Source organism: Boleophthalmus pectinirostris, unplaced genomic scaffold (assembly GCF_026225935.1).
Source record: "Boleophthalmus pectinirostris isolate CB_2022bp ecotype Guang Dong unplaced genomic scaffold, ASM2622593v1 HiC_scaffold_20, whole genome shotgun sequence".
Taxonomy (NCBI): Eukaryota; Metazoa; Chordata; class Actinopteri; order Gobiiformes; family Gobiidae; genus Boleophthalmus; species Boleophthalmus pectinirostris.
Genome location: NW_026571153.1, coordinates 32,729,306 through 32,741,208, shown reverse-complemented (window position 1 = coordinate 32,741,208; position 11,903 = coordinate 32,729,306). Strand labels below are relative to the sequence as shown.

Below are 11,903 nucleotides of genomic sequence, written 5' to 3'. Positions count from 1 at the left end.
CGTAACTACAAATCTGCAATAAAGATCATTGGTGTACCAGCCCTCTCCGTGCCCACTCTCTGACCGGAGCCCCTCTCGCAAATTCCTATCAGATCAGCAAACACCAGAGTGTCCCACTCTATCACAGATGTTGTTGTATGTTGAGGGAGGAGCAGGAGAGACAGAAGCAGAGAGAGGGAGATACAACCCCATCCTGGAAATCATGCGATTATTGTTGTGCACTTTGAATGTTATTCCCACAGGTGTAAAAATCCCGTGAAAATTCCGTCAGAGTCAGAGTTTCATTTTCACTCTCTCTGTTTGGTCAGAAACGCTTCAGTGCCACAGAAAACAGTCAGTACAGCACCAGGCAGTGCATGTGTGATCTGGTAATACCCTTAGACTGTATACAGAAGTCTGTGGTTAAACCTGCTGCTGATACAGAGGCTCAGTGGTTAAAGCAATATCCTGAAAGTAAGAGGATCGACCTAGTCTTGTTGTTGAGCTCAGTGCACAAGCGTACATCACCCATGCTCCCACACGACAATTCTCCATAAATACACAAAAACATGACACAAAACTGTACACAACAACCTGACAAACCTGATGTGGTGTGCAGTAGATTCATTAGCGGGATCCACACTGATTATGTTGTAAAGAGACTCAGAGCATCAAAAACAAAATTTTAACTTCTAAAACATGTTAATACGTTGTTTTATGTGAATATAGCATTTTCAAAATAATACAAGGGAACATGGTGATCTATATACACTCTGTTATTTGTTAACAGTAAATGCCTGAAAGAAGTAAAATACTCCCTCTTTAAAGGGAAATATTCACAGAATGCATGTGTTTTTGTTTTAATCTGCAACTAATATTCTTGGAGAGATGATGCAGTGACACAGTCACACGCTTTATCATCTAGATGAAAAGTAAAAGCAAACAGTATGTGAATGTGGGCACATCTCATGACTGCTCTGTTTTACTTTCATTCTCTCTGTGGGATTTCCACCTGCCCGCCCCGCTCCGCCTCTCTCAGCTGATCTTTGTTGTTATAAAGCTTGCGTGCTCAGGTCCGCCACTTGTTCTGATTCACCATGGGCTCAAACTCCTCCACTGTCAGCTCCTCTCCTCTCAACTCCTCTCCTCTGAAGTGCCCCATCTGTCTGGACACCTTCACTCAGCCCGTGTCCACCCCGTGTGGACACAACTTCTGCAAGGGCTGCCTGGACACATACTGGAGTGGCTCTACGGTGGTCAAATGTCCTCTGTGTCAGCAGGTCTTCTCCAGCAGACCACAGCTGAGCACCAACGTTCTGCTGAGGGACCTGCTCCCACCTCAGGTAGGAGATCACTGACTTTACTTTACAGTTAAGACCAGACACGGCAGGGAAATAGGACAAAATGTTACTTTAGAGATATCGGTTTGAAACTTTAGAACTCAGCCTAAATATGCTGGGTTTGCGTGTTAAACATGTGTAAATGAACACAAACAATATTATAGTGGATCATAATATGAGAATACACAGAAATAGATATAGTAATAACTAATGTCACATGATGACGTGTCCACACACAGGACTGTCCACAGGCCTCCCCCACTCAGCCCTCCCCTCCTCCTGACGTCCAGTGTGGGCCGTGTGCAGTCGGGGGCAGGAGTGTGCGGGCGGTGCGCTCCTGTCTGCACTGTGAGGAGTCCTACTGCTCTGAGCACCTGCGCGGCCACCAGAGGGAGCCCCAACTCATGGTACATGAACTGCTGAAACCTGTGCACCGCCTGCAGGCCAGGTCAGAACACACACACTCACACGCACACACATGCCTGCACACAAACACACACGCACACACACCCATACACACGCCTGCACACAGACATACACACACAACTCTATAAACTTAAAATAGGACTTCATGACTATTCACTTGCTACTTATCACTGATTATTTTTAATGGACAGACACAAATGAGAGAAACTAAACTGTATATCAAATCATTTATATTGTCAACATAAAGCTTTTGTCACTTGTAGACTCACAGTGGGAAGAGGAACCACAATGTTTATATTAAGAGTACTGAAGTGAATGTAACTGTGTACCTGGAGTAGTGTTTTGTTTCATCCTCACATATATTGCAGTAATCCTTCATATTACATAACCCTTCTCTGTCAGTGGAATTCCCCTGTCATCTGTTTGGTTTCTCTTTCACTTTGTGCCAATATTCGTGCCACATCATGTGCCTAACTCTCAATATTTCAGATTCCACTCAGCAGATTTACACAAAAGAACACCACAAAGCAATGCTGCCCAAACAGAACAGCATATTACCCAAACATTAGAAATACATGTATCCCAAATTTCGGACTTCCGGTCATCGCACAATTCATACTGGGAAGGATCTTCTGAAAAAATGAGCATCAAACCGCCATGTTTGTTTTCCCAGTGGGATGAGTCTATTGACAAAGTCAGTCTTTTCTAGTCTTTTGAACCATATCACTTTTGTTTCTGGTTCTGATATCGTATTTTAGTTTGGGGATTCGGACATTATAATTGTGTGGTTGTTGGATCCTAACAACGGAAAAAGGGCTACGGAAGTTTGCGAGCTCCATAACTGCAAAAGGGAATCAGATGTGTGTGACTGCAAACCTCTGTTCAAACGGTTTCCCTTCTCAACAGAATTAAAAAATAGTGAAAGGCGAAGACCTTGGGCAGTATTGATTCACAGGAAGGACCAAAAAGGTAACTTCATTCCGAGTTTGCAGCCAACATTTTGTATGTGGAGCACCATCAAAGCATGATTTCTTAAGCAGCCAGAGGTTACCTTATTTAGCATCACAGATGTCACATGGTGATGGCAGCTACAAAGCATCAATTCTATTTTAGAACTCACCTTTACTTCTTGTATTTTTGTATTTTTCATCTCTATACTTCTTCTCAATACTTCTACCTAGAAGTATTTAGGACAAGTACTATCCCACCAAACCAAGTGTTGTTGTGTGTGCAGAGTGTGTAAGCAGCACTCCTCTCCTCTGGACCTGGTGTGTCACGATCACCTCACGGCTGTGTGTGTGACCTGCATCAGCTCAGAACATCAAGACCACAAATGTGTTCCTCTGAAGAACCGCCTGAGGAACAAGAAGGTACCACACTCTCACCACACCTCCCACAGGACACAGGGTTAAACCAAACACTGGGTTTAAGTGAACATAGATAACCCAAGAGAGGGGCAGGGTCTCTCAGACTAAAGGGGAGAATGAGGGGTGGCGTAGGGTTTAGACGGCTAAAAAAGGGGAGTGAGAGTGAAAGAGGAGTGGAACCTGGAGGACTAAAGGGGAGAGCAAGGGGGGCGAGGGGCAGGGTCTGGAGGCATAAAGGATAATAGGTTGATAATAATGTATTCTGTGTGGTGCAGGCTCAGGTGGAACAGGAGCTGGGTGACGTGCAGCAGAAGCTCGAGGAGAGAAGAGCCCTGATGGGGAAGTACACTGAGTGTGAGAACATCTTGGAGGTACATCATTATCCAACTTAGTATTTCACTGTACTGCCAAGGCAAGACCAGAATGATAAGAATAATAATTATGCATCAGTTTTATATAGCGCGTTTTTGGACACTCAAAGACTCTTTACAGAGCATTATTCATTCACTCCATACCTGGTGGTGGTAAGCTACTACTGTAGCCACAGCTGCCCTGGGGCAGACTGGCAGAAGTGAGGCTGCCAATCTGCACCATCGGCCTGGAATGATTGTGAATGCATTTTTATAAAGGGGGATATCACCACTCCCCCACACCTTGAGCCAGCCCAAAACATGCCTGTGCACCTGTGCATGTGTTTATTTTATTTTTGGCCCGCTTTGCTACACACAGTGGAAGGCTCAAGGTTTCTCTAAAATATATCTTATGTACTTGATTTTAACTGAACAGGACAGTTTTAAACCATTTCCAGTGGTCCAAAGTACTTAATTTTCTAACGCATTCCTAGCATCCTAATTATTCACTGCGATGAGGAGATAATCACTTTTCAAAACTTCAAGACCAGCGTGGAGTTTGGATGCCATAATAGTGCTAACAACAACTAGCATGCTAACAGCACACAAGCCTTGCTTCCTGGTTCACAAAGGATAAAAGTAATTGGATGCAGACAGCACACATTTTACCCTAGAGCTACTTTTAGAATTTAACCAATTGTGTACAGCCCCTTTGACCTTCTCAGTTTTCCTATGAGCATTTCTCTAAAGTCTTGTGTGGATTGTGGTTGCAGAAGAACGCGGTTTCAGATGTTGCAGACGTGATGATGCTCACGGGGCTGATGCAGGAGCTTCTCAAACTGAAGCAGGCGGCAGTGGTGGCTGCACTCCTCCTTCTGAAGAAAAAGAACTCAGAGCAAACAGAGAACATGAAGAAGAAGCTGCAGACTGAGGTCCAACAGCTGGAGAGAAGACAAGGGACGCTCACGAGGCTGTCCCAGGCCGAGGACGGACTGCACCTACTGCAGGTATAAGATATGTACTGCAAGTACAAGATATGTACTGCATGTACAAGATATGTACTGCAGGTATAAGATTCAAGCAGTACCATCACTCCCCATTATTCACATTACGCACAGTGTGTAGGGCACCAAGTGCTTGCGGGGGCACAACTAGTGGAGTAGCATTCGGCGGTGCTGCCCACATCACATTGAGTGAGCGTGTCTGGAATAACTTTCATTCCTTTATCTTGAGTTTTTATTTTTCAACAAAACACCTGAACTTTTAGTTGACTAAAGTATCTGCATTTAGTCCTGGTGTAAGTCAGTGGACATGTGTAAGTTTTAGTCAGTGCTCGTGGCTCTGCCTTCTTCTTCTTCTTCTTCTTCTTCTTCGCTCACCCATGTTGGTGGTGATCCCTCAGAACTGGGCGTCTCTGGGAGTAGCCCCACACCTGGAGGACTGGTCCCACATCAGTCCTTACAGTGACTCTGCAGTGGGGACGTCTCGGAGCGCTCTGCTCAAAATACTGGCGGAGATGGGTGTTGCAGTGAAGGAGGGAATGAAGGCTCTGGAGACTAAAGGTAAGCTCTCATTTCCACGCTCACGTCTCCTTTGATGTGAATGATCCAGGACCTGATCTGTACTTGTCTCCACAGAGGTCAGGAGAGTCCGGCAGTACGCAGGTAAGTACCTCAAAATATTCACTTTTAGTTTCAGTTTCTAGGAGCTCCACATTGGCTGGAACCAAACACTCCCTCAGTCCACTTCTATCTACAGTGGATGATTTTCACTATGACACATTTAGTCTTGTTTCATGGGACATGTGGAGATCTGTTTCCAGATCTGCCTCCACAGGTGTGGGTAGGTGTGTCCCGAGTAGCAGTATTCTGATAGGAATGTTCCGCAGTGTGGTTTTAATAGTTTTGTAAATAAAGTCCCTTTTGAGTTGAAGGTGTATTTTTATTCTTTTCATGGTTTGGTGATTTGTTTTATACGGTGCTGTGTTCTGCAGTGCAGGTGACTCTGGACATGGACACTGCTCACACAGCCCTGCAGCTCTCCTCTGATGGCAGAGAGGTGTGTCACGCTGAAGTAGTCCAGACCCTCCCCGATCTGCCCCAGCGCTTCGACACTCTCACAGGGGTGCTCTCCAAACAGGGCTACTCCTCAGGGACCTTCTACTTCGAGGTCAGACACGACACGCTGCCGTTTCTCAGCCTCACTCAATTGTGGTATTGATACTTTGCAGTCACATCATGCTGGGGGTGTTCTATATGCATCTCTATGGTGGAATGTTCAGCTGTTACCATGGAGACACACTGGACACATAAACAAACACAGTCAAAAAAGTTTTTAGATAAATGTAAACCTCAAGAAATGAAATGGATTTAAGCAGCACATTTTCAGGAGTCAGTGATCAATACGAGCGTTCATGCTCCTGTTTAGGAGTTTGATTTTCAACAGAAAGGTGAGAGTGACTACTGAAAACTGACTGGATAATGCCAGCTCGATTGTGACTGTAATATTATGTGTAACATAAAACAAATCATAAGCACAGATCTGTTCACCTCTTGTAGTTGTAGATAAATCAGCTCTTTCTGGTCAGACTATGTTCAAACAAAGCTCAGATTCAAGTTGAACTTGAGTAACAACTTCAGACAGAGCAGTGCCTACAGTTCACTTTACACCCCCAATGCTGATGACATCAGCTGCAAAGTATCAGTAGGTGCTTCTTCAGCCACAGGCTCTTGGGATGGTCTGTTATTGAGAGACAACAGTTTGGAAGTTACCACTTCCTACAAATACAAATGAATAAATGTTGAAATGTTGTGAAATAATACAATATTCTGAGCTGTAGAGTGAAGAATTATATTAAAGATGATAAATTGTGCTTGTATTGTTCTAATCTTTGACCCTTGTGGATCATTCTGTTATAATTTGGACATTTTAAATGACAGTCTTCATCTCAAACAACTTAATCAAAGAAACAAATGTGCTGAACAGTTTGCAGAATAGTTGTGATTGAAGAGAGTAAAGTGCACACACATTTCTGATCCTGGACTCATATTATGTTCTGTTCTGCAGGTCCAGGTGGAGGATGTTGCATCTTGGGAGATTGGAATTGCCTTGGAGACAGCGGACAGAAAAGGTCCGATTACACCGCACCTCAGCACGGGCTTCGCCGTCCTCACTCTCCTGGACGGCACCCTGACCGCCAGTGACCGCCCTCCTAAGGAGATTCACCACCCCCACACCCCCCAAAAGATCGGGGTCTTCGTCAGCATCGAGGAGGGTGAGGTGGGCTTCTACGACGTCACCCACAGCACACACATCTACTCCTTCACCAGCTGCTCCTTTCCTCGGGTCAAACTCCACCCCTACGTCAACCCGTCCCCCCAGCAGAGGGTGAGCGCGGGCAGGCTGCTGCTCACCCCGGTCACATGTGCACCCCACAGCCAATCAGAGGCCGGTTCAAGCTCCGATTCAGACTCAGACTCAGACTCAGAGATGGAGCTTGATTTAAGCACACTCATGGACTTATGAGGGGCAGGGCTCTCAAAGTACCAAAATGTACAGGTTCTCCGCTTTATCTCAGGGATTGACACTTTGCAGCTGATGTCATCAGCATTTCCTGGTGGGATGTGATGCTAACAGTAGGCACTGCTGTGTCTGAGGCTTGTTTTGTTTTAATACATTTGACCAGAAAGACTTAGTTGGAACTAAAATAAGCAAGATGAATTGTGCTGTTAAACAAGTCCTGTACTCACAGTCATAAGGTAGCTAGAATTATCCAACAGTTTTTCACTTAGGCACTTTCACCTTTTTGTTGAAAATCAAACTCCTAAACAGCTCCATGAACACTCGAACTGATCACAAACTCCTGAAAATGTGCTCTTTAAATCAAGATTTTTCGACAATCTAAACACTTTTTTTTGCAGTGCTTGCTTATGTATGCTTTGTGTCACCATGGTAACTGATGAACATTCCGTCATACACATACATGTAGAACACCAAGCTTGATGTCACTGCAAAGTATCCATTAAATATGAATGGAGCATTATGGTACTTTTCTGATGGAAGGTCTGCACGAGCTTGTCGTGGATTCATTGCTTTATTGCTTTGCATGTAATTATCTCCATGGAGACAAACACCAGATGTCACCAGCCCATGTTATAAGTCAGATCTGTGAAGAGGCGACCCACTCTATGTATTTTTAAGCAACAAAAAATGCTGGAATAGAATTGTAATATTGCTATGGATCCTGTATGGACGACTGAGGAATTACACAAACTTTTACTTTCATGCTCAAAAACATACCCATACTCTTCAGAAATTAGTTTCACATAATATATTATGAAGCTCCTCCATGTTTTTAAAGTTCATCTGCCCTCATCGTAACTCAGATGTTCTGAGTTCTCTTCATCCTCTGACCTTACACAGAGACATGTCATCAGGAGCTTCTTTGACTTGTACATACATGTTCCACATTATGATGAAATGATTCTAACTGCAGCACCAAAGCTACGATCCATTTTACATTTAGTTTATTTAGAGAGATTCTATTACTTAAACATCTATGGATATGTGTTCTTTTGAATCTGTAACATTCTTTAAAGTTTACTGATCATTCATAAATTATATTGTTAAGATTATTGTAGCATGTGTTTGTTAATGAATAATAATTTATATTTTAAATACAGGTGTAATGATACCCTTTTGTACTCTGTTGTTGCAACACTGCACTTTCCCCATTGTGGGTCCAATAAAGATTGAATTCTTTTATTCCTGAGGGTCCAGATTTGTATTTTTGTGTTTATTTTGACCTCCACTAGCTGTGGAAGCGCAGCTATTCTTCCAGGAGTCATTGTCTTTTATGGAGCATTTACATACAGAATTCACATCATAATAAAAAAATAAAAATACATAATAAAAAAACTATTTGAGGGCCCCAGGTGAACTTGAGTTCACTATGATGCACCATTTTTTTGTTTTGTTTTTCTAATGTTTTTCAAGCGCTTGTATCTGCGATCTCGTCCTTTCGGTCACTACCCAGAGCTCATGACCATAGGTGAGAGTAGGAACGAAGACTGACCGGTAAATCGAGAGCTTCGCCTTTCGGCTCAGCTCCCTCTTCACCACAACGGTCCGATACAGCGACCGCATCACTGCCGAAGCTGCACCGATCCGCCTGTCAATCTCACGTTCCGTCCTCCCCTCACTTGTGAACAAGACCCCGAGATACTTGAACTCCTCCACTTGAGGCAAACGACTCCCCACCCACCTGGAGAGGACAAGCGACCTTTTTCCGGTCGAGAACCATGGCCTCAGACTTAGAAGAGCTGATCTTCATCCGCCCCAGTGCACACTGCAGGTCCTGGTTCGATGAAGCCAACAGGACAACATCATCCGCAAACAGCAGAGATGAGATCCTGTGGTCCCCAAACTGGACCCCCTCCGGCCCCTGGCTGCGCCTAGAAATTCTGTCCATAAACACAATGAACAGAACCGGTGACAAAGGGCAGCCCTGGCGGAGTCCAACATGCACCGGGAACAGGTCTGACTTACTGTCGGCAATGCGAACACAGCTCCTGCTCCGGTCATATAGGGACCGGACAGCCCTTAGCAAAGGGCCCCGGACCCCATACTCTCCAAGTCCACAAAGCACATGTGGACTGGTTGGGCAAACTCCCATGAACCCTCGAGCATGGAGAGTGTAGAGCTGGTCCAGTGTTCCACGGCCAGGACGAAAACCACACTGCTCCTCCTGGATCCGAGGTTCGACTATCGGCCGGATTCTCCTCTCCAGCACCCTGGCATAGACCTTACCGGGAAGGCTGAGGAGTGTGATCCCCCTATAGTTGAAGCACACCCTCCGGTCCCCCTTCTTATACAGAGGGACCACCACCCCGGTTTGCCAGTCCAGAGGTACTGTCCCCGACCGCCACGCGATGTTGAAGAGGCGTGTCAGCCAAGACAGCCCCACAACATCCAGAGACTTAAGGTACTCAGGACAGATCTCATCCAACCCCGGAGCCTTGCCACCAAGGAGCTTTCCAACCACCTCAGTGACTTCGGCCAGGGTGATGGATGAGTCCGCCTTCGAGTCCCCAGCCTCGGCCTCCTCCTCGGAAGACGTGACGGTGGGATTGAGGAGATCCTTAAAGTATACAGTAGACCTGTTTGCCTTGGGTGACCCTACCAGGGATATGAAGCCCCCGACAACATAGCTCCCGGGATCATTCGGGCACTCAAACCCCTCCACCACGATAAGGTGACGGTTCAAGGGGGGGGGGGGGGTGAGGAGCTCAGTCACACGGGAGGAGCTTGGAGTAGAGCCGCTGCTCCTCCACGTCGAGAGGAGCCAGTTGTGGCTCGGGCATCTGTTTCGGATGCCTCCTGGGCGCCTCCTTCGGGAGGTGTTCCGGGAACACTCTCGGCTGGCCTGGGAACACCTCGGGGTCCCCACGGAGGAGCTGGAGGACGTGTCTGGGGTGAAGGAAGTCTGGGAGTCCCTGCTTAGGCTGCTGCCCCCGCGACCCGGCCCCGGATAAGCGGACGAAAATGGATGGATGGATGGATGGATGTTTTTCTAATGTATTTATTGTCTGTTTTTCCCCATTGTTCTTGAGACATGCACATCTCTATTTGAATTATTGTGGATTGGAAACTTGTCTTATTAGTTGGTTCACCTACTAGAAAACCAGAGCTGATTATAATGATTATTGTTTAAAAGTAAACTACTCTCATTTAATGTCATATTTGCCCCGTTTACATGAGAGCTTTAATTCTGATTAAAAATAATTTAATTTGGAATAAAAATGTATTCCACTTTAAAAAGACCATGTAAACACTTAATTCCTAATGATTATTTGGAATTAAACTTATTTGGAATTAAACTTAAATCCAAATTAAGTGGGTGGTTTATTCCGATTTTAAAGCCAAATTAACTAATTCCACGATTGTTTATTTTAAAAGTTTATTCCGCTTAAAAAATAATTCCGGTCGTTCAGCATTTGCGCATTAGATCAGGCTCCTGATGTGATGACACGCTGCAATATGGTGTATAGTTTGTATCATGTTTGTGTCCCCGTGCTTCTCCATTTCGGTGCCTATGTAATTGTGAAAGGTACCGAGGTTCCCCGTTAACACCGCGAGCCGCCCTCATCCCAACTTATCATCATGAACTCATAAAACAACAGCATGTAGCCAATAACTTTACACAACTCACCGCACATCAGCCTGGACCAGAAGCTCTGAGTCGTGTAACTGCGGTAAATACACGGTAACACTCACCATAGCATGCAGCCCCTCCTTGGTCTTGTGTTGTTCTCCGAGCAGGTTGGTCAGACAGGTCCATAGGCTCCATCCTCCATGTGCTGGGTCCAGACGGGGGCAAATAAACCATGGGATCCGTGCAGCGAAAGAGAGAATGCGCTGTGGACTACAGGTCCGGACGGGCTGTTCCTGTCGTCTGTGCTCCAGAGCTGCAGCTGGTTCCGAGATGGCACAAAACATCCGGAGAGAAGCGTGAATCCCGTTCGGTTGGTTATATGTTGTTCTGTTGTTCTGTCCGTCCTCAGTGCAAATGGTGGGGAACAGTGGTACGCATCCCCACGCAACAACAAACCAATATGACAGAAAAGCTGGTAGCAGCTGAAGTGTGTATTTTCTTCTGGTTGACGTAAATACATTCGCGTCCCTGTCCAATCAGAACCCTTCCCTACCCTGAGACACTGAGCAGAATTAAATAAATCCAATTGAACTTGTTTTCCATGTAAAGCTTAATTCGGAATGATTATTTCCATGTCAACTCGAAGGAGAATAATTGAATTATTTAATTCGGAATAATTAAATCAGAATTTTAAAAAACATCATGTAAACGTGGTCACATTAGGCACTGAGGGCAATAGGTTGGGGGCTGAGGTTACTTTTGCCTTATGGTAGCACCGCCTCTGGTTATATCAAGCGAAAGACAGAGACATTACTCACTGCAATTACAACACAACAGATTAGAGAGTTATCTTTCTGGGACACTGCTGTTGCATAACAAGATGCCTTTTCAGGAGAACTTTCAATTGACATTTAGTATTTGCAAAATTTACACAGAAAAAAAACAAAAAAAAAACTTTCTAAACTAAAATGACTTAATAATAATTTAAAATTTTCTACATTTTACAATGAGCCTAAATAACACATTTGTTTTTTTATGTAATTTTTATGATTTCCTCATCAGATAAACACAGCACTTTGCCACACCTTTATGTCCTAAATTCATGATTCTAGTTTTTCCACTTTGATCTGCTTTGTTTAAGGCAAGATCAGATCTCTACGCACCACGTGTCCTGTGCATTGTGTGCAAAACTATAAACACAAATATACAACCTTTTCACCTCAGTGTTAGAAAATGAGGGCAGGTGTGTTTGTGTGGTCACGGTGACTGCTCTGTTTTACTTTCATTC

The 11,903-nt window shown here is 44.8% G+C and overlaps 1 protein-coding gene across 1 annotated transcript; it reads left to right on the top strand.

The window, feature by feature from the left end:
- The first annotated feature begins 1,037 nt into the window (after window positions 1-1,037).
- Window positions 1,038-8,226, top strand: LOC110169062 (E3 ubiquitin-protein ligase TRIM39-like). Its single transcript, XM_055156633.1, has 9 exons — window positions 1,038-1,322; window positions 1,559-1,767; window positions 2,980-3,115; window positions 3,388-3,483; window positions 4,236-4,469; window positions 4,865-5,024; window positions 5,100-5,126; window positions 5,456-5,631; window positions 6,529-8,226. Exons 1-9 carry the CDS (start codon window positions 1,077-1,079, stop codon window positions 6,985-6,987), a joined length of 1,743 nt encoding a protein of 580 aa, XP_055012608.1. The 5' UTR covers window positions 1,038-1,076; the 3' UTR covers window positions 6,988-8,226.
- The last annotated feature ends 3,677 nt before the right edge of the window (window positions 8,227-11,903 follow it).

What these genes read in the sequence shown, in the direction of transcription:
- LOC110169062 (XM_055156633.1), top strand. Translation starts at nt 1,077, where the DNA reads ATGGGCTCAAACTCCTCCACTGTCAGCTCCTCTCCTCTCAACTCCTCT. An exon ending in GAAGGCTCTGGAGACTAAAG is followed by an intron (nt 5,025 to 5,099) that starts GTAAGCTCTCAT and finishes TTGTCTCCACAG; the next exon opens with AGGTCAGGAGAGTCCGGCAG. An exon ending in GAGAGTCCGGCAGTACGCAG is followed by an intron (nt 5,127 to 5,455) that starts GTAAGTACCTCA and finishes TGTGTTCTGCAG; the next exon opens with TGCAGGTGACTCTGGACATG.